This window comes from Tympanuchus pallidicinctus, unplaced genomic scaffold (genome assembly GCF_026119805.1).
Source record: "Tympanuchus pallidicinctus isolate F22 unplaced genomic scaffold, pur_lepc_1.0 scaffold2, whole genome shotgun sequence".
Classification (NCBI taxonomy): domain Eukaryota; kingdom Metazoa; phylum Chordata; class Aves; order Galliformes; family Phasianidae; genus Tympanuchus; species Tympanuchus pallidicinctus.
The window spans coordinates 24,439,180-24,465,262 of record NW_026294721.1 but is presented as its reverse complement, the minus strand read 5'-3'; the positions used below and the strand labels follow the sequence as shown (position 1 = coordinate 24,465,262).

Sequence of the window (26,083 nt, the reverse complement as noted above, 5' to 3'; positions counted from 1 at the left end):
CCAGCTATTTTATGTTTATCTTGCATGATGTCCCTTTACAAAAGCATTCTCCCTACAAAAAGAATGACGTTACACTTAATTCTCTTAAGAAGTCCAGGGCCAATGCATCCCTGCACTAGTCCCAAAGGAAAACATACAACAATTGGAAAGTTGCTAATTTTCAAAGACTGTTGCACTTCCTGAAACTATTGTGGCTCCCTAGCAGTTTTGGCAAGGTTCAAAGAAGCCAAACAAAACTCAATTTGCAAATCAAATAAGGCTGAATTTTCATTAAAGAGGATCTTAAATGAAGATCCTAAAATTCCCTAGAATTCTTATTGTGGAAACGTTTTCAAGGTGGTCCCTGAAGAACATAGCATGGTAAATGCTTGGTGTGTTTAAAGATGGGAACAGAGCTCTGATCTTGTTAACTCACTGGGTCAGTGCCTGGATAACTCAGAAAACCCCACTTGTTTAAACATACTGCTCCATGTAATAAGGCTATCACACCTCCAGTTTTTCAATTCACTGAGGATATGTCTGTGGATGACATTAATATTTGGGGTGGCATCTCCCATTCATAGTGAATGCCATTTTCCTTGACTTTAGTGACTTAATAAATTCTCTCCCTACACATCTTTCCTCATCCTGTTCTGATGTAATCGCCCTATTTTTTCCTCTATAAATATACCTTCTTTTCTTACTTAGTTGGTCTTTTGTCCAAGGCTCTTTACCATTTTTTAGGGCTAAAATGCTGGTCTTATTAAGAGTATTCCAGGATGCAGATCGTCTGCACCTTTGCACGTCCTGCTCTTCCTGATCCTTAACATATCTGAAGAACTGACATGTATGATATTGGCAGGATTTGGGGCCCTTCTTTTTCAAGGCCTTCCGTAGATATCAGCCCTGCTGATATCCAGACTTCAGTGATGATATGACACCTGTAGGAAGGCAGAAGGGGTCAGCAAGCAATACCTCCCTGTTTGAATGTTGTAAAATTATTCCAAAGCAAATGAGACATGGGTACATGATGGACAACAGAGAATTATCCTATTGCTCTTCCCCTCTGTACTATCCCAAAGCACACTCCTGAGAAACTAGAAGCCCCCCTTTATTCCTAGCCTGCCTTTACTCATATAGTACACATACAGTAGAATAAATATGGGGCTTTCTTCCTAACTTTTCCATTCAATACTGTGCTGGTGCACACCATTTGTTGTTAAGGTCACAAAAAACACTGCTGCCACAGAAGCATTTTTAAATACTTAAATGCCTCTGTGCTGCTTTCTTTCTAGAATAAATATTTTTTGTTTCCTTTAATGGAAATAGAAGATTTAGAAGAGCAGTTGCACCAAGCCTAAACAGCTTTACTCACAGTGTGTTCTTTTTGTGCAGGCTTCTTACAAACCACTGCTAAAACAGGTGGTGGAAGAGATCTGCAGCGCTGATCGACCTGATTCTGTTGATATTGAGCATATGTCATCAGGCCTCACCGATCTACTTAAAACTGGATTCAGCATGTTCATGAAGGTAAATAAGGTTTCCTAAGTTGATCTGTAAAATTTCCCTGAGTTTATCATTGTATGGCAATAGGTGATTTTATATATTTAATTCTGTAGAGGGAAGCATAAGGGACAGTCGGGAGAGTTAAAACCTTGCAGAGGGGCTGGAAATAGATTGAGGTACCATATTGCAGGTATGGAATAAGTGAATATTACCACCTGGAGAATGGAGCAGACTGGACACCTAAGTAAGGGTGTGTATGGGAACTGCTGAATCAAGGCCTGAACCTCTGGTTGATCACTTGAGGTAAGCAATGAGTCAGCCACAGGAGCACAGGTGAAGGCAATTCACCTGTGCTGCTGGAAGGGGTGGAGCCTGGCTCTGCCTTTCCTAGACCCATTTAAGAGCTGACTACCAGTGGGAAAGGATCTCTTCTGGAGATCCCTGCTCTGGAGTTTTGCAGTGAGTCTAGGATATGGATAAGCTTTTTATCTATTCTCTTTTTGTTATTATAATCTGCTTTGCCAAACTCTTGTTTATTTCATCATTATGGCGTTTTTATATTCATTGACTATACAGGGTGATACTGGGCATGGAAATAAGGGTGATATGTCTGGGAGGAGCCAGTGTGGCTTCAATAAAACTTCAATGAAGGGGTGTCCAACCTCACGTAGCTTTTGGAGCTCTTCAAAGATGTTAGCAAGCAAATTAGTAAGCAAGTGCCAGTTTGTATGAAGCCCCCAGATTTCCAAAAGGCATTGCACAAGACAGTTCATCAAGGAATTTTGTGGATAATGAACAGCCTTGAGATAGGCTAAGAACAAAGAGGTCTTACAGGGCAAGAAGATCAGCAGAGGAGCCCCATGTTCAATGCTCTTTCTATAATTTGACGAGCTTCAACATGCAGTGGGGAGGACGGGAGGCTAATCAGTCAGAAAGTCCAGAGGGACTGGATGGATTCTCCATCTCTGTGATTTTTCAGAGCTTGGCTGTACAAAGCCCTGAACATCACAGTGTAATTTTGAAGTCTGCACTGCTTTAGGCAGGGAAATGGACTAGATGAGATCTTAAAATTGCTTCCAGCCTCTGTTGTATTGTGATAATTGAAAAGAAAAACATTTTTTTCCTATTCTTTGTTAGGCCTTTCATGCATCTAAAGACAGGTGACAAAAAATAACTTTGATTTGTGTGCTGGTTCTATTCTAGAACCCATTATCAAGATAACAAAGTAATTTTTCTGTTATTACAGAGAAGGCTGTCTTGAAGACAAAATCAGATATGTCTAAATACAATGCCTGTTTTCAGGAACTTGTGCCTACTGCTGAAATGGATTTTCAGAATGTACTTAGCTAGGTTACTAAATGGAAATTCTTAGCTCTTCAGAGCTTATGATAAAGCCCTGAGTTATGAGATGACAGCTATAGAAAGAGTGACCCAGTGTTGTTTTTATTCATGTATTGATACTGAAAAAAATCGTGCTGCTGCCATCCAAAAATAGAAGAAACAGATGTTCCTGCATCAAACAAGGCAAAAAAGCTTGTGCACACCAGTGACTTTTTTAAATGATTGGATTTATTTATCATTAACTCTCACAATTGCATTTAGTTATTTTTATTTTTTGAGGCAGGAACTTAGCTTGTCCTTTTAAAAAAAAAAAAAAAAAAAAAAGTATCAAGTCTAAATGTCTATATGGAAACTGTGACAGGTTTAGCTTGTTTTAGGTCTTTTCTTTCTATATTATTAATTCTTGTGTTTGGGACACTTAAGTGAATTACAGTGATATCCTAATCATGAAGTTCCCATTGGACTATTGGTTGCTGTACCAACTTGGGTGAAAAGATCAGCACTTGCAAAATAATGGGATTAACCAAAATCCAAACAGATGGGGGAGTACAGGGAAGGAGTGGGAAAGGATTGATCTGTGTGACAGCCAGCATCTCTATTTCTGTTGACTGCATGATGTCAAAGAGGAAGAGGATAAAAGTTTGTTTGCAGAGAGCTTCTTGCAAGCAGGAACAACAGAGCTCTTGAAAAATGCAAAATGTATCCTGAAAATTTAACAGGGGATTGAGGGGATTGTAATCCTAAAACGAGTTTTCTGCAGGAGGAGGTGGGCATCTCTTTGTGGAGTGTACCTCAAGTGCCTGCATCTCTGCAAGTAAGAAGAACAAACAACAAAAAACTGTTGTAAGGAATATATAACAGATGGCCAAGTGAACATCGTGTAGGATGAATATTTCATGGACACCATCGCTTATCTCACAATAGTCTGTCTGTGCTTCTTCATTTAGTTTCTAGTTTGGCTTATTGGCAAGTCCTTGTTTACTGCATGAATGAGTCCAGCCTGTATTTCTGACACAAGACCATCTCTACACTTATTGCAGCATCAGCACTGTAATTAATTGATGAACTTCCTCAAATTTATATTTCTTTCTCAATGCCTGAATATAAATGCCAACTCAAATAAACATGGGAGGCATTCTTCCTTCTTTCTTTTTCCTATGGTCCCTTTTGCTTCAGTGTAATGGGGTTTTCCTGACAGACAGCACTCTCTTCTCAGCTGTATCAGTAATTCAGGCAGGCAGCCCTTAGAGCAGCAGCCCTTCCCCTCTGACCTGCGTGCCCAGCAGCCTGTAAAGGTTTTACAGGCCATTTTCCATGGCAATTATAGAGTCTGGGGAAGCAGGACATCAGCAATTGACCAAATTTCAAGTATATCATCTCTTTATGTGCCACTGTCACAGCTGGAGGCTTTCGGGGTTTTGCTTTTTTTCTTATTTAGTGTTTTTAATTGCCTGAGATAATGGTACCAATTATTTTTAATGCATGATATTTTGAACTGAAAGTAAATTTCACTTGGGAACTTTTGCAAAATTCGTATTTTACACTAAATGAAATTCAGATGCCTCAGAAACGTCCTGAAACAAAATAGCTTTAGAAGGACTCCAGAATGCATGCGTTGCTTTTGTTTCAGTCCATTCCAGCTCTTCTGTAACACAAAAATGAATTGTGTTTTGCTACATGAAGCCAGTTCCTTCAAAAGAGAGAGCCTGGGGTGGTTGTATTATCAAACAAAAGATCTTGGCAGAAATTTACATTCTTAGCACAGCCAAATATTTTGTACCCAAAGTATTGTCCTCCTTCAAAACATTTGTGCATAGAATAACAAGATTACAGATTCCAAAACCCTTTTCATTGCAATTTTAATTTAATTTTGAGTTTGCATACCTAGTTGTATTTTTAATATGCATTTCTGGAATTTGTGGCTTGAACTTCGGTCTTCTGAAAAATAGCAAGACTTATGTAGACAACACGTGTTTGGATCTGGGTTTATTTTGACTGAATGATTTGTTGAGACATTTTCTTCTAGTACTGCTTGTGTTTTCTGATTAATATACTGTGTGTCCTTTCAGTGTGTCTAGTGTTGTGTGTGCTTGCTTATAGCAAGTTGTCACCAGGGAAGATAGTAAGAGAGGCTTTGTTCAATAGCAAGCTCCTAAATTTTGGGCTTTCTGTGTAAGCCTTGGGTCACTCAGGAGCTTCATGAAATGGAGTGAAACAGTTTGTTCTGGCAGCAGTGTTCAGAAGAGTAAAGAGCCATGAAAAGGAGTAATAGTATTTCATGTATTATTTCAAAGTGTCATTGTAAAGCATTTTGTTTAGTCAATCTCTATCCTCATCATTTTGGGGAGCATTTATTTCTTCAGCCTTACAGTCACCACTTACAGCAACTGTGGCATGAAATACTCTTAAGATCTTAGCAAGTAATGGTTCTGTCTGACTTGCTTTATAAATAGATACTTTGCTTTTACTTAGCCTCTTCCTGGTATCTGCGGTAGGTTTGGACTGGTTTGTTTGTTTAAGGCAGACATTCCATTATGTGCAGAGAGTCTTTGTAAGATCTGGTATATTGCTTTAATTAGTTTGTCGGTGTAAACTGACAGTTCCTCAGTATAGAGCAAGAAATGCAAGTCAACCTGCTGAACTGTAGTACATGCTACCTGTGCCATCAGCTGAATGAAGGTAGCTGACAAAGTGAGTGCAATTAGGAGATCTGCACTCAATACACACTCGCTGATACGTTGATATGTTTTTGGACTGGTTTCCAACTTCTGAGGAGCAACATTTAACAGGGAGCACAGCATCATCAAAGATCAGCCAGACTGGAGAGGAAGCATGCCATCCCTCATGTGTGTTTTAGGGGAGGAAGTCTCTTCCGAAGGTTTCCAGTCAAAAAGCAGGACAGGGCTGCCCGAAGACTATGTATGAGGCAGGCACAATACAGATCAGCACAAAGAGCTTTTCCCTGAGGAGCTGGAGCCACGGAGCCAAAGATATCTATCATGGTGGTGAAAGTAAGGGAAGAGCATTCCACTCAAGAATGGGATGATTACCACTTCCATTCTGACACATGAAGGCTGCTGAAATCCTACGCGTTCAGAAGGGGAGGAGGCGGAGAATCTAAGGAGCAAATTCAGCTGTTCTCACCGTCACTTTTTAGAGCCAAACATTTTGAGTGTTCCACACTGAAAGGCGTGTGGTGCTGTAAAAAGAACTATTTCTGGGTGCCATTGACATCACTTCCAAATGCTCCTCGAAGTTGGGAGCAAGGCATTATCAGGGCAGTGTGTTTTTTCAAGACAGAAAGAATGGTTGGAAACAGCAAAGTAATCAAACTTTTGGAAGTGGTTAAGAGGAAGCTGATGTATAGCACCACCTTCATGTTTAAAATTAAAACATGATTTTATAACGTATTAGCTGAAATTCAATGTTTGTACCATTTTAAAGTTAATTAGGAAAAAAAAACGAGACTAGTATTTTGTTTGAATAGAGTTTCTGTAAATGAGTTACAACCCAATCATAGAAATAATGAAACCTTTGAAGTGAAAGCAACTGATTTTATATATAATGAATCTGACTTATTTTCACTGGATGAATTATAAAGGCTTATTCACTGGACTAGCAAAAATACATTATTTATGATTGTTTCATTTACTGATGTAAGGCAGGGATTCTTGCATGTTTAAACTGGACTCCTTGCCTCTACCAGATAGTGATTTACTTCCCATTCCTTAAAGCCTAGTGCATATAGGTATTCAAACGGTGCGCCTTCCCAAGTACTGTCCTCCCACACTAGGAAAGAAAGGAAAGAAGTGAAGAATGAATGGAGAGAGAAGCCCTCAGGCCTCTTGAAAAACCTCTCTAGATTTCAGTGGGAGCCATGAATACTCCATATTCCTGGGAATGGCTCATGATTTTTAACTGGACGTTATTTGATTCAGTTGCTCCAAAAAACAGGATTCTATGGCTATTTCTGAACTTCTTCATTAGTCTTCCTCTGGCAGCTCTAAGAATCAATCCCTGCTGAGGTAGACTGATCTACTAAAATAATTGTTTCTTTCATTTTACAGGTGAATCGCCCTCACCCTGGTGACCATCCTCTTCTGATCATCTTTATGGTTGGTGGTGTGACAGTGTCTGAGGTCAAAATGGTGAAAGATCTGGTAGCAACACGCAAACCTAGTACTCAGGTAGAGTCAATTCAAAATGTTCTCAATCTGAACAAAGAATGAAAAAAATCAGACAGTGTTGACTGGTATACCAGACTTAGACCAAACACAGCCACACGGACAGAAATGGCATTGGAATTTTGCTGTGAAGCCTGTAGGCAACAAGTGTTCAGGAACCAAGGATCTGGGTTTTTTTGCATATTAGAGTCACCACTTGTGTCAGGTTGGAGGCACTCCAGACAGACTGGCATTGTTCTAATGGAGCTTTTTTCATGTCTCGAAAAATTCATAGATTGTTAAAAATAATTGTTAATTTTGGAGAATTGTGTACAAGAGCAATTCGTTGCCTGCTAAGTACTGAGTAGTATAGTAGCAGTACACAGACTAACTGCAGAGAGATTCAAGAAATGCTGTACCAGCAAATGCATCATAAACACAGAATCACAGAATGGCCCTGGTTGGAAGGGACCTATAGGATCATGAACCTCCAACCCCCCCATCACAGGCAGGGCACAATCTCCACATTTAATACTAGACCACTGAACACTAGTCTAGTTTCCAGATGGCTTGTAAGCGTCTCTTATTGAATTCCTCTGGAAGGTTTTTTGGATTAGTGAGAAATTAGCAAATTAGCAAAACAGCCAACCAAAGGCTGATCAGCCGCTGGGTTCATCGCATGCTTTCTGTGTTTCAGCTGTCTTTGCAACAGTATTTTCTAAGACTGGGTTCTATTTTAGAGATGTTTTTTTCATCTGATAGCATGTTTCACCCCAGTTAGTCAATTGCTAATCTCCTCAAAAGAGTGAATAAAATTCTTTCCTCTCTTGAACACAGATTGGATTATGACACACTGATGGACAAGTTAATCCACGCCTTAAATGTATTAATATAACCTGAAGGATAAGCACAGGGTTAATAAGTGAGCCGGTGGAGAACTATGCAGCAAGACTTTTGAGTGGCTTTCTAGAGAGAATTGAGGCTTGACAGTGGTGACATGGGATCTGGTGTTGCTTTGCTTTGGCTTAACCCCAGTGGCAGGTCACCCTCTTAGGCAGATTCCTAAAGAATTTTAAGCTTTGACTGCACTGTGCCCTTTGTGAAAATGTGCTATGTTAGGGGTGAAAGGACTGCAAGGGAGAGTCAGGAGGAGGAAGAAAAAAGTAAAGAAACAGTTGTGTGAGTCTCATATAGAAAACTATATGAGTTAATTGGATTTACCTGGATTTCTGCACTGTAGCTGTGAATATGTGCCACCTGTTTGGGATTATTCTCTTTTTAAAAAGCCAGGCATTTGTCTAACTTGAGCCAGCACTTAACAGCCTTTTTTTTTTTTTTTTTTTTTTCTTTTTTTTTGTGGGTTTCAGGCAGTCAGCCTCAGACGTCAGGGCAAGGGGGAAGCACTGGCCTCACAAGTCTGTTCCATTCAAACAAAGCACTGACATTTATACTAATTATTGGCTTTTAGAGAAATGGAGAGACATGTGGGTGCAAAAATGAAGAACTGAGTAAAGTAACAGAGAAACTGGCACAATGCTCTGATTACTTCAGCAGTTCTTTGGAGTTGAAGCAAATTACATTTAAATGCGCAGTAGGAGACATGTTTCCATCCAGAGAACTGCTCTGCATAGGAATATGAAGGACAAATCTACTTCTCATGGAGAAGCACAAAAGAAAACAGCATTTTTTGTGCATCGTTTGTGAATGATGCCAATACCCTTCCTAACCTTGTGAGAAGTATCCTACTTTGAAAGGAAGAAATAAATTTCTCTCCCCTTTAATCAAGAGAGTGAAAAAGGGGAAAGAATGTGATGTTTTGCCTTCCTTCTTCCCCACATGCACAGCATGTGTGCTTGTGGCTGAGGCACACAGACAGATCAATCCCTGCAGATGCACCATCAGATGCTTGCTGCATCTTTCCTTCCCCTGTGTATGGGAAAGGCACCATGCAGTGCAGAAGGTCAGTCTGTGAGTTCCTGGGTCCTGTGCTTCAGCTGGGAGCAGGACAGGTATATCCCTTCATGTAAACCATCAAGGACAGGCGTGCTGTTCCAAATGAGGGGAAGGTCTGCAAAGGAAGCGCATTGTCCTGCTCAGACTTACCCAGAGGAGACAGAGAAAAAATTCCTTCTATGAGCAGTTGGGACTCAAGAGGAAATTGCTTTTAACTGAACATGGCTATTGTTGATGTTTGGCTTGTAAATACAAAAAAACTTAAGTAATATGTCCACTTGTGCTTTTCAGAATTAAATTGCATTATAATATGATGTACTGCGCAATGCACTGGTTCATGCATAAAGTAAGACAGCATCAACTTTTGCCATCCACAAGCTACAATTTTTCAGCCATAGGAAAGAGAAGAGACAGCATCAGTTTGCTGCAGGTTGTGTGGGAGGATAAGGGAAAGGGAGAAATGAGGGAGAGGCTATCATCAATACAGATGGAATCTGTAGTAATGGAGCTCCAGATTCCTTTCTTTACTTGAAGTGAGATGATGAAAGAAAGAACAAAAAAAAAAAAAAAAAAAAAAAAAAAACAGTTTAAATGTAGTACTTTTCTTATCTTTAATTCTTTCTTCCAAATCCCCTGCGATATTGGGCTGTATAGACTGCATGTTCCCTATGACTGAGTGTGAGTTGGCTCTGGGAGAGAACGTGCTCCCTCCTTGCTCGATAGTTTTGCTCTGCAGAGAAGCCTTTCCAATAGACACCTGCATGCTGTTTTTCACTCAAGAGAAATGGATAGGGTGTGCATCTACCAGTGTGTGTATTGGTGTAGCGAGTGTCAGTTTCATTCATTAGACCCAGCTTGGGTTAAAAACCTGACCAAACAAAAGCAACAGCATCCCAACAGTGCCTGAGGTGGAGCACGGTCTTGATGCGCAGAAGAGCGCTTGTCTTGCCCACAGAGACACTCCTGTGAGCATGGGCTTTAGTTCCCCCAGTAGTCACAGCAGACCAGCAGTACTTTGTAACTCTTGTTCCACCTTAAACAAGGGTGAATGGCAGTCATTCAAAACTGCCTGCTGGCAAAGCCCTGTGCGATAGGAAAGGAAGCTGCTGGCTGCTCCTTTGGTGCCTCACAGCAAACACAATGGCAGTCACAACAAATCACTGGGTACATGTGGGTAGAAGTGAATCAAAGCACACGTTCATTAAGAATACAATGCTACTAGTCATTATGTTCCTTAAGTGATTTAACTGCAGCTATTAGTGAGCAGACGTTTCGCTGGGCAGGTCGCATGGCCCTGTAAACACCAGGAATATACAGTGTGTCTTGTGCTGGATAAGGGAACAGTCCACATCACAGCTCATTAATGCTGCAGTCAGTCTTGATCCCTTTAATTTTGACTTCTTGCTTCTTTCCCCCCTTACAGGTAATCGTGCTCTCCTCAGCACTCCTGACCCCACAGGGCGCTATTGAGCAGTTGTTTGCAGCTGATCATCCCCAACCTGATCCTGATATCTGACATGGGAGGATGTGTGGTGAAGATAGATGGCTGCCTTGGCTGGAAGCATCAAGTCCCTGGTTTGTCACTGTTCCCAACAGCCCTCTGAAAAGCAGCATGTCCCCTACTGTGCAGCTGGGTACCTCACTGCAAGAGAACTGTGCAGCTCACAGGGGGCTCCTAAAGCTGGTCCATTTGTCCTGTACCACCCTCTCCTTAAGAGTCACACAGCGTGGTGCTGAATCACCCCCTCCACTCAGCACTCACAAGGATGATTGTCTGTAATAACTCCCTAGAAAAGAAGAAACTGAGGACCAGGTAGGCTGAATGTGCACTCCCTGAGCAGCACTTTCCTCTGCAAGTAATGCCAGTGTTTTTCTGGGGTTGATTCTGCTGGGAAATGCTGCTGAGGGAGAAAAAGGGCAGCAAAATCCATCTCTCTGCCATGTCATCCTGCAAAAGATGTGTGTCTTATACAGTATTAACAGCCTCTGCTCATTATATCCAGAGAGGGATCATGGAGCACAGCCCCAGTTCAGCTGGCAGAGCAGCTCCCAGTGCAGTGATGCTCTCCCAGCCACAGTAGAGCAGCTGGATGGAGGGCTGAGTTACACGATTGTTTCTCTCGCAGGTTTCCATTTCCTGCTCTAGTTTCTCCACCCACAATCCCAGGAGAAAAGGCTGTTTCTGATGGCACACTTCTCTGCAGTTTAACACAAGGAGGACATATGGGCTGTGATGGGGTGATGGTAACCTTGGAAGAATCCTCCCTTCACATGCATTTAAAAAAGAGGGGAAAAAAAAGCATGTTCCCATTTTCAAGAGGCCACTGTGACAGGTTCTTTTTTGAGCTAGATTTCTGTACGGCATGATAAGAGAGCAGCTTTTATATTTCATTTATGATAATGAAAGAGCTGCTATCACATTCAGTTCTGTAATTTTTCTTTTTAACAAATTGATATAATCTTAGATAAAACAGCATTAGCCAATAGAGATTGTGATTGTGTGTAGCACAAAATGTTCAAATTGCAACATAAAATGGAGGAGCTCTGAAGCTGCATCCTCTTGGTTCATCCGAGAAAGGTTAAGACTGCAGCTCACACTAAGAACGAGAATGTCAAGTGATAGATGAAGTTTGCTTGAACATAGCATTCTTTCTGATGTCAAAGGAATAGCCTAAATAGGAAGTAGCTCTTTAACCTTTTTTTAGTAGCCTGCTTGAGTTCTCTTAAATGTTTATAATGGTCTCCAGAAAAGGCTGCATTTTGGTTTAAATTCACTTTTGAGTGGCTAGAAGGAAACAAAGGACCAACTATAAAGCATGGACAATGTTGCCTCTATGAAAGAACAATTTATAAGAATGACTTTAGAATGGAATTTTGTGCTGTAAAAAATGAGAAATATTATGAGATTGCAATGTTAAAAGCTCAAGAAATATTTTGAGCGGAACAGCTTGAGAGCAAATAGCCTTTCTCTGCATTTCCTCTTCTTTCTATATCATTTAATCTTAGACTGTAGATGTTTTGTGAATTATGTAATCAATAAAGCAATGCCTTTACAATGCTCAGTCCTCATCTCTTTCCCTCTTAGGACACAGGGCTATGCATACCAGGACTGCATATTCCTGCCACCCCTCTTACTTGCAGTATTTGACTACCCCTAAGAACCAAAACCTTCTCTCTTGGAGATGTCCTCAAGGAGTTTCCATGCTCTGTTGGTAGCAGAAAGGCTCTTCTACCTCCTGCAACCATTGCTGACCTCTGCAGCATCAAGCAGGTTCAGGCACTCATATCTCTGAGCTGCTGCTGTGTTCCTGAAGTGATGGAGGCTTGCAGTTGTGACCTTCTGTCTTCCACTTTCTTTCGTGAGTCAGGTCTCTGACCTGGCCATTTGAGGACGAGCTCTGCAGGGTAATGAGAGGGGTGCAGGGTTTAAGCAGACACTGGTTCTTCTGCACATCCTGTGGGTGAAGCAGCTCCTCTAACTGAGGCAAGAGGACTTGCCTCAGAACCAATTTTCCAGGCTCCCCTTGACGGGATCTTTTCAGCCAGTGTGGCCACAGCTGTGGCCATGGATGCTGGGATCCAGCCACCATCTGGTGCTCAGTGGCTGAAGAGATGAAAGCCACAGTCACAAAAAGCCCACTCCTCTCCTAGACCAAGGCTGGAGTGGGGTCTTTCCAGTGGCCCTGGTGTAATAATTATCTCCTATTTGTAGAAAATAGTTGTCATAGCTACACGTAGCTCCAGCATATGCTGGAGAAAAGACCTGGGCAATGAGTGGTCTCCTGACAGCTGTCCATGACCAGGAGCCACACAGGACTGTTTGGGAGGGTGCAGGGTGCTGGACCACATCAAGGAGTGCCAAAGCCCTCTGCATGTGACACAGAGTTGTGCTCACCAGCTATGGGGTAGGGAAAACAAAAGGCCACTGTTGGCGCAAGGAAATGGCACAGAAATCAGTGAAACAGCATTTGAATGTAAGCTCAGACTGGTGGGGCTGTTGTGTTTGAATTCTAGTCCTTACTTGGTCAGGTGAGAGTGGTAGCTCAAATCAAAGATTACCATCAGCATGACCAGTGTTTCCACCATTAGAGCTGTGTGCTAATCAGGGGACAACATGCATGGCACCATTCTAGGTTTAGCACTAACATTCCCCCCGTCAGGAACGCCCAGCCTAAAATCCCTTTAAATGTCAACAAATCAAGTTCAAGGCTTGTAATAATTTGATTCAATTCTTCATTGTCACACCAGTCTGTATAAAGCTGTTGTGCATATTTTTTTAAAGAAACCAAAAGCCCCTTAAAACATTTTTCTGCCAAACACTGACCTTCCTTACCTCATTCTCTTCTCGCTGGAGTTTTCTGACAAGGGAGTATAAAGAATCCGATTTTTATTTTCAGTACGTCCTCTGAAACAGTTTTGTAAAAGTTGGAAAGCAGTTATGAGAGCTTTCCCCCCCGCAGATAATGCTAATAAATCAACAGCACAGGCAGCAAAGACCTTCTTACAGTTTCTGCAATGTATGTTAACCACTCTGCAAAAACAATTACTTTGTCTCCAGGCTTTGCTGGCTATTACCAATTGTTTCTCACACATAGGAAGAACACACGAGAAAATACGCAATTCAAAATTTAATGCTGAAAGCAACTGTACATAAAATAAATAAATTACAGTTCAAACAAAAGCACAACTGGCTTTTTAAAGTGCATGTGTGTAAGGCCTTTAGCCTGTGAACTCCATTGGCTCAATGTAGGGAAAAAAATAAAATAAGAAGAAATGCTTAAGTCAGCCACATGTGTTTAGGGATGAACAGGGACCGGCTCAGCTCTGAACAAACAGCCAGCTTCATTGCCTTGGGGCAGCCATGCTTCACATCAAGCTCAATCACTGATTCTTTCTCTGCCTATTATAATACACCAGTGAAAGAAAGAAAGAAAGAAAGAAAGAGGAGAAAAGTGTCTCACACTGGTAGCTGTAATGGACTATCACTCCAACTCCAGGCTTATTCCTAGAAAGCTCTGTGTTAGATCATTCAGTCTCAACAGTGTTTTTTCAGACAGTAAAAAAGACCCACCAGATATTTGTAATTACATATGTTTACACCCTATGCACAATAGTTTGGCATACAAAGAGTCTGGTCAAGTTGTCAGCAATAACATAGCCAGTAAAAAAGTAAAGGACCATTGTGTACAGTCACGATACCCAGTCATGTCCGTTGACTTCACACTTACTTTTACAGAACAGTTGCATGTGTTCTTGTTTTGAAATATGAGTGAAATACAGCTCTACTGTGCAATAAACTGAACAGATATATCATGCTGTCCTCCATCCAAATGAAAGTGTTGTAAAACTGGAGTGGTTACTTCTGAACAGTGAGCTACAGTTCAGGGTGTTTCCCTGCTCAAGTACCAGTTGAGAGTCACAGCTAAAAGGTTGTCTCTGCACAAACATTAAGCCAGATCTGTCCCATCAGAGAAAAAGGCATTTATTGGAAAGGTCCATTTCCAAGTGAAAATACTTGTTCTACAAGTTACATCCTAGAGCCATTTCAAGACTATTTTTGTGGGGGTTTTTTTTGGTTTGCTTTTATTCTTTTCCCATCTGCCACTGTTCATTGTTCAAGCAACTTCTCGTTTCTACAGCCATGCAGAACCATCCTGTCACACCATCAGACTGCAGACATGCCAGTGTTAGACACCCCGGGTTTCAAACTTGGGAGAAACATTGAGAAGAACAACGCCTCTTCTTGGCCCTGCTGTCAGACAGACGTGACAGTCCTCACTTTGGCAGACAGAGCTTGCTTAAACCTCCTCTTCAGATCCTGCATGTTGGGCGATTTGGGTCGTGGAATGAGAGAAGTTCTCCGTCTCTCGGGGGTGCTGTTGGTGGTCTGTTGTTTACTGACTTCTTTGCAGAGGACATGGAAGGCACTGAAGACATCGTTGTAGTTTTCACTGACAGACACTTCATAGAAAGCACAGCCCAGCATGTTGGCCAGCTGAAGTCCGTGCTGAGGCTCCACCTCTTTAACATGCAAGAGATCAGCTTTGTTTGCTATGATGACAACAGGGACAGCATTCCCTGGATGCATCTGCCGAACGTGGTGGTACAGGTGACTGAGCAGTTCATAGCTCTTATAGTCTGTGATGGAAAAGACAATCACCAGGGCGTCTGCCCAGCGAATGCATCTGTTCAGCTGCTCATTACAATCCAGGCTGTGTTCGTGAATCTGTAGAGTGAATGGTCTCAAATTAGATGGTTGAGGTCGTAAAAGACTTTTAAAAGGCTCCTTTAAATCTAAACAGCATTTTACAGCTTCAGACCTATGTATCTGCATTTCACACTGTAAGTACAAAACTTAATCTGAGCGTGTCAAATAAATACATATGTTGATTCAGCTGCAAAAAAAAAAAAAAAAAAAATGGAATTTAAGACTGGAGTTTGCTATACTCAAACAGAAAATTGACCCAAGTCGTTCTGCATGCAGAGAAAGACTTTGTAGTTCCACAGAATGGGAAATTAACTGGCTAGACAGCAAGTCTGGGGAAGCAAAGATATGAGCTGGAAACATTTAGACCTGGAGTGTTGCCCAGTTCAAAAAGGCAAAAATCCAGCACTGCTCAGGTCTATACATTCAGAACTTTAAACCGTAATATCTTAATGAACACAGCTCCAATACAGTAGACTTCACTTTTTATTATATAAATGTATGAGTTTTGTTGGGCAGTAGCCATGACATTTTCTTTCACATGTGTACCATATTTGCACAAAGTGAGTTGGGTTTTTTTTCCATCTAATGTTCCTAATATATGGGAACAAGACACTTCAGTAATTCAGCCATTCCAAAGCACCAGGCCTCCAGCGTACAAACGATTCACCCAAAACAGTGAGCCGTTTCTTTCGTTTCTTTTCATTACCAGCAAACTTCAGGCACCCAACCCATCTGGTTTGGCAGCTGTGGCTTAGGCACAGGTTGCCAGCTCCACCACCCAGAGCTCTGCACTGAAACAGGCAGCAGAACGTCACAAGGAAGAGCAGAACAAGATGCTGCACAGACACACACACCAACTCCGGGCCGCTTTGATAATCTGCGTGGATGCATCCGACTCACCTGCACACCCGGGGTGTCCTGCACTTGGATGGCCAGCACCTCCCCATCAATCTGGATGTGCCGGCTGTAGAGGTTACCTGGCAGAACAGCAATAGGTTCACACACACATACTTCTCAGACAGACTGTGATGCTTTTGCTACCCAATTAGTCATTCGGGTTGAGTATTAATTATTTGGTTTGTGATAATGTTACTGGAAGCCTGGGATTTATGACTATTTATGCCAGTACTGGGATTTAACAAGCCTGGGATTTAACCTGGCCCTGACTTGCCCTGAAGCCTTTGCTCTGGGCAGCCTGGTCTGGTGGTTGGCAACCCTGCACATAGCAGGGGGGTTGAAACTAAATGATCGTTGTAGTCCTTTTCAACCCAGGCCATTCAAGGATTATAGGATTCTAGGATTTAGCATCACACAGCTCTCCGCTCTGTCACTTATGAAGGACTGCTGTAACTTCACTGTGCACAGCAGCCAGTCCTTAGTACACAAGGGCAGTACCCTGGTCAGTATTTCTGTCCCTCAGAAACCATTCCTCTGCGGGCTTATTCATAGCCGCTCTGCTGGCCGATCCCAGAGGCTGGGTGGCTTTGGTGGCTGCTTGTTTCCCGGGCCGTTCCAGCAGCAGATCGCCGCACTCCGGCAGCTCAGCCGCTCACACCTCCCTCCGCCCCGCGCTCGGCGCTGAGCATCGCCCCATGTATCCCCTAAGCCGAGGCCGCTCCGATGGCTTGGCTGCAAGCACCGAGCTTGGGAGGGTAGCAAACACTGCGTTTGCATTACATCGCATTGCTTTAGATTAAAAAAAAACAACTGCTTCAGCGAGGGGCATTTTCACCAGGTAAAGCACACCTGGCAGCGCAAGGCAGAACGAAGCACCAGCACAGCTGCTCGCGGGGCTCACCCAGCGCTCACCCCCTACGGAGGGACCCCGACAACGGGTTCCGATCCGCCCGAACCGCCCCCGCGGCCGCCCCGTTCCCCTACGGTGCCCACCTGCGTTCCGTTCGTAGTCGCCGATGAAGCGCCTCGTCAGGAACCGCACCACGAGCGCTGCGGACAGGCAGGATAGCGTTAGCCGAGCTCCGCCGCCGCCCCGGCCCCGATTTTCTCCCTCCCATCCGCCTCACCTGTCTTGCCCACTCCGCTGCCCCCCACCACGGCGATCTTAACCAGGCGAGGCCGAGCCGCGGGGCAGCCCTCACCGCCGGGCGCGCACTCGGCGATGGTGCACATGCTCTGCGTCAGGCGCATCGCGCAGCCCCGCACGGCCCCGCACTCCCACTAACACCGCTGCCCTTCCCGCCGCCTTTTTCCCGGCCCCCGCCAGCTTCGAGCCCCGCCCCCTCTCCGACAGCCAATCAGAGAGCCTTTCGTATCCAGGCCACGCCCCCGTCCCCTCCCCGTGCCGAGGTGGGGGCCGAGGAGGCTGAAGGGGGGGCTGGTTCGTGCGCTCGCTGCTGGAAGCGCTTAAAAATGGGAGCCGAGCTCAACCTCGTGTTGAATGTTGAAGGCCAGAAGCGGGTATTTGTGACCCTAGTTGGGTGTCAGACAGCCCCTGCAGCCAACAGCAGTTGATCAAGTGCTGCTGTGAAGCTCCGTCCTGCCACCTACATGGTTCTCATTCACAGAGAGTCACAGAAACTGGGCAGAAAAATCAACAAAACGTGAATATAGATATGACGGTGACTTAAGAAGGATAAGAAAACATTGGCGGGGAAGGGAAAATGCAGATGAGAGGTGGATAGGCGTGGAAGCAGGAGGGCTCTGAGCACCTGAAAGCTGGTCTCAGTGACAGGATGCAGTGTTAGAGCTGCCCATGGGGGGAGCAGCACCTGCAGGGAGGTGGGGGGGGAGGCAAAGGGACTGGTAGAGCCACCATCCACATCCAGGGAAGACGGACCTCACCACATAGCTGCACAGATTTTCAAAAGAAGAAGAAATCGAAGCAAAGTGTGGGTCAAAATCTCAGCAGGGAGAGAAGAGAGTTGGGGTACAACTGGGGTGTGCTGCTGGCCCTGGCCAAAGGCAGTCACAGTTGCAGCAAACAAGCATTTGCACAGAGCTTCTGCAGAGCCGCAAAGTTATGTTTGCACATGGGAAAAGATCTCTCGAATACAATGGAGCAGATTGCTGCTCCCTCAGTAGCTGCTGCTCTCCCAGCTATAAATGTGAGCGCAGATGCTATGAATAGCAAGCAAGGCTGGATGCAGTGCTGGATGCAGTACAAGAGCCGCTCTCCCTGCCAGCACCAAAACAAGAAGAGGTGATGATGGGTTCCATTTGTAAAGACCAACGAGGTCATAGGAAAAGAAAAAATCACTTGATAGGTTTCAAGTAGATGCAGTTTAGAATGAATGGGCGGGTAAAATTATGCCTATAAAAAGGCACTCTAAGGCAAAAGTGAATAGGGTATGGAATTTGAAAAAATCTACAGGGCTGAGGGTTCAAAGACTGGAATACAAAAGAAACACTGGTTTTCTTTATGCCAGAGCAGCAGAAATGGTACAGATGTTGTATCTCATGCAAAAGGAAAGGGCTTCACAGAAGATTTCCTGACATTTTGGTAGCTAAGGTCAAGGGAAATAGACACCCTGGGGCTAATGATGGGGAAGATCCCTCACCTGAAAAGTCTTGTCTTTGTCTTTGAGATGGGAAAATGTGGAAGACTGGGAAAGAAGAAATGAGTTTGCTATGCAGGGAGAAGGTCATACAGATAAAAAGGGGAGTCTGGCAGCATTTCCAAATCCAATGAGCATTTTGCCTCCATTTTTAATAAAGAAGACTGTGTGAGAGCTGTGAGCAAAAGGAGGATGAGTAATGTGAAGCAAGCCGTGGGCAATTACTGCAGTAGGGAAATCAGTCTGCCTTCAGAGTGCCAACAGACCAAGTGTGTGAAGATGAGAGTGGGAGAAGCAAGAACTCTTCCTATAGTTCTCACATCATTATGGAACATATGCATTAAAGAAAGGGAATGAAATGTTTTACAGTAACTTGGACAAATTTTGAAGGAAATAATGATTAAAGGTATGGGAATAAATGGGATAAAATGAAATGTCACTTCTGAATGATCTCTTTCCTTAATACAACTTTGTCTCCCTCTCTGAGAAGTGGCAGATCTAATCCATTTGGGGTTAATAACAGCTGACACTGTCCAGAAGGAACTGGTTGTTCAAACAGAAGAACGGAGGATGAGGAGGCAGTGACAAAGAGCTGTGTGCATGAGGCAGGCTGGAGGAAAGTTATTCCATGGGACTCATCAGGGCTCCTCTCTTCCTCCATATTTTCATTATAACAATGTCATCAAGAACGTGAATGTGCTAATGAAATCCACCGTTGGCAGAGCCGGGGGACACCACCACTTCAAACAAGGGTGGGAATAATGTGCTGGAGAAATCGGGTGCCTCTTAGAACTAGATTAATGAAAATATAATTAAATTTGATAATATTAATGGCTTACAGAGATAAATCACAAAAATTTCTTCTGTCAACTATGAGATCAGCACTTGGGAAAGAAAGACTAGTTAATCACGAGGTGAGCAGGAGCTGTGTGAACAGGCAAATGTAAATTCAGCTATTTCAGATTCATTATTTCAGAAAATATCTGAAATGTGAGGTCAGATTCTGCCACCCAGGCTCAAGAGAGAGTAAATCTAAAGCAGAACAAGCAGGGGTGAAAATCACTGCAATGATTAAAGCCTGGGCAGCCTATTTCAGCCAAAGATAAGAACACATGGTGCATCCAGTTTTGCAAGATAAAGAGGAGCTTGGGGAAAGAGATGCCAGGGAAGCCAATAGTAGAGGCCAAAGTCAGCGTGAGAGCAAGTACACGTACACTTGTTTCTGTACTCAGAGCAGGAAAACACTGGACTGGCCCTCTAATAGAGTGGTAAGACCAAAATCAAACTTAACTTCTAAATGGAGCTGGAGTTTGTATCAGGTATTCTAAAATGGGACTGTCTGCAGTGACAGTGAGATTGGATGATTGAGAAATGCCTTCCAGAGGCCTGCAGGCAATACCCTAGCTCTGTTACAGAGATACGTGTACAGGCCTAGAGTATAATAATATGTGCAGCTCTGGTATCTCCAGTGCACAGTGCACAGAGGGAAACTGGAAAGAGAAATGAAAATAAGACAATGCCTGGATGAACAGTCAGAATGTCAGAGGTATTCTCCATTTTGTGAAAGAGATGATTAGTGACCACTGAAAGTGCTAAAACAACCAGAGAATGGGCTCTTCTCTCTGCATCTCAGCACACAAAAAGCCAAACAAGTCAGTGAGACTGAAAGGTGAAACTCGGGAAAAAGCTGAGTTACAAAATGTATTCTTATAAAATATGTACTCAAGCTGGTGGACCAATTGTTACAGGAAGGCACTGGGATGGAAATAAAACTAACAACATGTGAAGAAGTACATGTATGGATTATAAGAAAATGCAGTTTTACAACATTTTATGCTAGCATAAAATTCGTCAGCAGAAGCAAATTACAACATTTGAACCAGTGTCTTAAGCACTAGGAACCAGAAAGAGCTCTAGAACAGCATGGACGCACTTCCTCATCCATCAGTCTTTTTAATGTAATTCCATTCTTATTAAATTCAATTAATTAATACAATTTAATTCTTGTTCTGTAATGCAATTTATTTTCTTGTGTCTTCCTCTCAGTTACGTGGAAGTGATTGCTGTCAGAAATGAGATATCACCCCGGATAGCTGCAGGTCAGAGCTGCTGTGAATGACATCCTACAACGTAGGGGTGCATTTCTAGTTCTTATTTTGTGAGTATGCTTACATGTGGCTTACATGTTTCAGAAGGACACTTCCATCTGTAGCCAGGGGAATTAAATGTCATTATCTCATGCATTGGTGGTTAAATTCTAATGTAATGTAATCTAAATTCCAAAAATTCTAGTGTAAATGTATCTTTGAAGAAACCAGCGGCCTGGACAAAGTGTTCAGAAACACAGATGATGGCTGCTTGTTCCAAAGAAGGATTTACTTTTCAAAACACTACAAGTCCTTTGGTTTTATAGGAGTAAAAACAAGAAAACCTCTTGCTTGTGGCACAGTACCTATGTTCCAGGCTCACAAAATACACAGCAAAGTCACCAACCCCTGTGGAAAGTGAAGGGAGAACAGGGCTCACTTTCTACCCTGGCACAGCACTGTCACATCACCTTCCACAAGAACAAAGGAGGGAGGAAGAAGAGATATTAAAAGAAACTGTATAAACAGGAACAGAATTCCTTTGTGTGCTGGAAGCGACCGTCTGGCCAGAAGGGCCTGCAGTGAGATAGGATCTTCATTCCAGCACAGAGAAGTGGGAAGGGAGGGACAAACTCCATGCCCTCACCTACCTGCATACTCCACACTGTTTCTATAGCAGCACAACTGCAGACATTTTTCCTTTCCACAAGAAAGCCTAACTCTCTACAATTATATTAGTCAGCGTTTTAATCAGATTTTATCTTCTCTTGAGCTTGCAATTTTATTTCTCCTCATTTCCTCTTTATGTAACGCTCCCGAATTCTCATCAAGAATGGCTTGAAATGTTGAGGAAAGAAAGCTGAGGGTTTTCTTTTCCGTTCAGAGCTGCCCATCTGCTGCTACTGTGGGTTTTTTTTAGGGGTTGCTTTGTGCCCCCACGGTGCAAGCAGCTGTTGTGTGCATGGACTGCCGTTTTGGTCTGAAAAGGCAGAGAAAAAGCCCCAGTGGCAGAATCCCTTGAATCAGTTCAAATTCTAAGTCTCCTTCAAAAATGCATATGAGAACACCTAGCAGAAGGTTTGTTTTCCATTTTAGGAATGCCTTGTGTTCCATATTAAGCTATCTGAAACACTACTGCAGTAAGTGCCTTTGTCAGCCTCTCTGCGTCCCATCTTGTGTTACACTGGGGTCAGTCTGTCAAGGGGCAACACACCTGGGCAGTGTTAGGAAAGCTCACTGCAAAGTCCTGCCGTGCCAGGCCAGCCTCAGGAGGACACTCACTGGGGCCATTACAGATCCTGCTAAGCAAAACAGAGCTTTTCACTCGCACCATCTGCAAGTTCAGCCTCTGCAGGTTCTTTGGTGCTGTGGGCTCATCCTGAAGCACTCGCATCCCTGGAGATACAGGTGGGGAAGGAGTGTTTTAGTTGCCACTTCTCCAAACCTCTCCTATGGCCTTCAGGCTGGCAGCAAATGGCCCCATGCAGGCGTCAGGCTGGTACAAACACTCCCCTGCCATGACCTGTGTGGTCCACTGCAGTGGAAAGGTACCAAAAGATTCACCTTTCTAATGCAGTCACTTAAGCAAGAAGGACATATATTCAAGTCATGCCTACAATCTACAACAGAGCTGAGATGAGTGAATGCGTAGGTTACAAAGTCAAGGACAGAAAATATAGGAAATGCCAGAAATAAGATTGCCTGGGCAACCTTAACCCATCCTCCCACATGCGTATGCATTTTGTTACAGCCTTAATTGCATAATGTTACAACATTACAGTGTTTCCTGTCTTACTGGCAGCCTGTCTTTTATCTTCTCGTGGGAAAAGAGCACCTAAATACACCTGAAGACCTGAATGTTATTCAGCATGTCTTAAATCCTCGCTTGATCAGTCTGTAGTGCAACATATGAAGTATTTCCTTAGAATAGCAATTACAAACTCCTTCTTAGGCTTGCCATGGTGTATGGCAAAGTTATGTGAGGAAAGCTCAAGCTGTAAGTAGACTAGGCTGCATAGATCGTGTATGCTACCTCATCCCATGACACCCAAACACCCTGTTTTCTAAAGCTCTATGTTCTGTTTTGCCTGAAGTCAGAGCCCACGGGTGATGCTTTGTGGGGGCTGTGTTTGAAGTATTTGAATGAGCAAGCTGCTCATGAGGCAGCCTTGACAGCTTTAAATAGTTTTTATTCATCAAAGCTTCAGAACAGTCATTAGCATTCACACAGTTCTCGTGCAGGCAGGTGACTGCAGATAGGAAGCCAAAAATTGTCAAGGAAAAGACATTCATTTTTATTAGCAAAAAAATGAGACTTTGGAGCTACTGCAGCACCCAGCATTCTGATAACAACCCATTTCTCAATAATACACTGCTAGGATGGTGACAGGCACCAGGATTAAACACAGGAAGCTTAAGAGCAGACTTTGTCAGCTCTGTTGTTTTTCTATAAATCCCTTTGTGATTATGATGAACTGCATCGTAGCAGAAAGGGGCAATTTAGTGTTATTGTATAGATGACTCATATAGTCTCCACAGTTTGACAAGAGCACAGTTTTGTTTTTTTTTCTAAATAAAGAAAGCACTCAGTCCAAAAATAGAAGTAACACTCAAAAGAATGCAGCTCCTTGAGGACTTACAAATTCCAGCTACCAAAAACACAGAGGTTGGTATGCTGGGGCATCTCTGCTGAGGATATTGTGTGAAAGCCATTAATGCTTCATCTGGAATGTAAATCTATGCCGTTCAAATGGGATTTAAGTAAGTATTTCAAGGTAGGACTTCAGTTCCTGGCTGGAACCAGTTTTAACTGGTTGTGCAATTTTCATGGTCATTTTTTTATTTGCTTTCTTGCTTGAAGCCTGGAGTGCCCTGCACTACCTGCATGGCTTGGTATGGCTGGAATGGGTCCCGAGGCAAGGAAGGAAATGGGGCCTCGTCCCCCAGCCTTCCTCCTCCTCCTCACCCTGTCAGGGCCTCTCTGGGCAGCAGGCTCCTGGGCAATTGCACTGCCCCGAACTCAAAGGGGACACGGACACTGCAGTGTATGCCACTTTAAGGATTAACACCATCTGGCTGATGGGAAGAAAGGCATAGATTCCAGACAGATAGAAGGAAAGCTATGTCATTTGTTTCCTATGCTGCATCAGCTCACTTTGTCTCCAAGCTTTTCTTTACTCCTCCAGCTACTCAAGGATTTTGAAGAGAAAAGCTCTAATTTGCCTGAAATATCCTGGGAACAGGTTTCTGTGGCAAACTACAACTTACGTTTACCATGGTGTTAGTAATTTCTCCAAAAAAACGTTTAAAAGCCTCAACATTGGTCAGTGGTTTCCTTTAATGTGAACAAATTGCAGAAATCACTAAATGAGAAAGGAAAAAAACTAACAGAACCGCTTATTCTTTGGCTTCTGATATGATATTTGAAAAACAATAGAGGACAAGAATGAGGAAGAGGTAAGGTAGGAGCTGTAAATGTGAGCACATGGGATGGGCTGTGCTGGAAAACCCTGTGAACAGATGCACCGTGTCTTTGCGGTGAGTTTCATCCAGCTGCCTGGAAACTGCATGCAAGCCAAGCCAGGTTGAAACTACATTGTATGAAACAGACTCTAACTGGTGGAGCAGGTCAGCTGGGTAACAACAGAAAGATCTTCTCTCTAGTTGTGTTGGAAGTAGGTATTACTTCATTTCTGATGTCCGGAGTCCCATTGTCACAGAAGCACCGCGGAAGGGATGGGAGTATGGTACAGCAATTGCCCTTTGTGCAGGTAGGATGAACACCCTGGGATGGAGAAAGCCTTACATGTATCAGGAAGCAACTGGGCTCCTCCAAGGTTCAGTGGACAAGCAGAAATGGACAAGCCACCTTTGGAAATAAGACTGAGCTTGGTGTTGCTCCTTTTTCTTACAAAATATTAAAATATCTGCCATATAACCAAAGCAACCAAGACAGCCAGTGGTTCATCTTCATTTCAGTATTGCTCCTGTTTAGACCTAAAAACAGGGTTGCTTTCCTGTGTTTGGAGCTTCAGTGTGACTTTGCTGCTAGTGGGCTTTATGCCACCTTATGTCTTCACTGTCTCTTTTCATTAACTGGTGAAGTTAGAGTAGTCATATGTACTGTACACTACAGATACAGTTTCCATTAAATATCAGCTTGAAACACATCACTCTTGAAAGTTAAGTTATAAGAGAATTTGAATGCAAAACAACGTTTTATCCATTAAAGTATCTAATGCTCCATTTAATGGTACTGTACTGCTGGTACTACTGTTATAAAGTACTTGTTCTGCTAAAGGTTTGGTCCCTCTTCTGTTGGCATTGGTAACAAAGCCTACATGAATTTTGTACATAGTACACAAATAGGATTCTTCACTACAAAATGCATTGCTATGTTTAATCTGAACTTGGGCAAAAAAAAAAACCCAAAAACCAAAAAAACAAAAACAAAACAAAACAAAACACAACTCTGTATCTAGAAAGTCTGAGAAAATGCGTTGCTTCTTCACAATAGCATTTGTAGAACAGTCCAAAAGATATTACTTATTTGAAAAAGAATACTAATCAAGACTGGTTTGTAACCCCAGGCATTTCAAATTGCTGAAAAGATTGCTAAGAATCAGCATCATTGTTCTTAGCATAGGAAAAAAACTTACCAGGAGCATATAGAAGAGTCTGCGTAAAGTGAGTCAGGTCTAAGAGCAATTCCAACTACAATCAACTGCTGGAAAACTTGGCAGTGTTGCACTGTAATACATATTGGGCTTTTACTGCATTCTAGGAACAGAATTGCTGTATCTGAAGGTCTGACTACAAACAGCAGTAACTCTCCCCGGTAGTTACTGGCAGCATCTCAACTGTATTACCTTGAGTATCAAGGGGAACAGCCTTTACACAGCAATGATTAGGAGATCCAGCTAAACGAGGTGTAACCCTGGACTTACTGTTTAGCTACAGATGTAGACAGCAGCTGACTCACTGCTTAGAATCACTCATCCTCTCACTGCTTGCCCTCTAAAATAGCTGAAACATCGCAAACAGGTAAGATTTCTAAAAGAGAAGTATTTTGCATTAATATTACATGCAGTCATGAATAAAACAGCAACATGTAACTGGAATGTTTTTCACTTGTATCTGAGCAGTAACTGCAATTTCAGCTGTTTGAAAATGTGTATTCTTTCAAAATTCCAAAAGGCAGTGGTACATAAAAGATTCATTCTCTTCTGGTGCATGAATCAGCCATGAAAGAACTGAACTTGCAATTCATTCTGCTGTCTGCTCAGCAAGCAGAACTACATTATTACTGATTTGGGACAGATTATGATGTTC

At 42.9% G+C, this 26,083-nt stretch overlaps 2 protein-coding genes across 3 annotated transcripts in view; one reads left to right on the top strand and one right to left on the bottom strand.

The window, feature by feature from the left end:
• SCFD2 (sec1 family domain containing 2) overlaps positions 1–12,000 on the top strand; it is a 177,440-nt gene extending 165,440 nt beyond the window's left edge. For both annotated transcript variants that reach the window (XM_052681984.1, XM_052681982.1), the window contains exons 7-9: positions 1,375–1,509; positions 6,894–7,013; positions 10,366–12,000. In XM_052681984.1, the coding sequence (XP_052537944.1) occupies positions 1,375–1,509; positions 6,894–7,013; positions 10,366–10,458 (348 nt within the window). In that variant the 3' untranslated portion in view covers positions 10,459–12,000. The remainder of the gene's footprint in view (positions 1–1,374; positions 1,510–6,893; positions 7,014–10,365) is intronic.
• A 1,555-nt stretch (positions 12,001–13,555) lies between these two features.
• RASL11B (RAS like family 11 member B) lies at positions 13,556–17,343 on the bottom strand. Its single transcript, XM_052681985.1, has 4 exons — positions 17,175–17,343; positions 17,041–17,097; positions 16,051–16,127; positions 13,556–15,168 (listed from the first exon to the last, which is right to left on the bottom strand). The coding sequence occupies exons 1-4, from the start codon at positions 17,296–17,298 to the stop codon at positions 14,698–14,700; spliced, it is 729 nt and encodes a 242-aa protein (XP_052537945.1). The 5' UTR covers positions 17,299–17,343; the 3' UTR covers positions 13,556–14,697.
• Between the last annotated feature and the right edge of the window lie 8,740 nt (positions 17,344–26,083).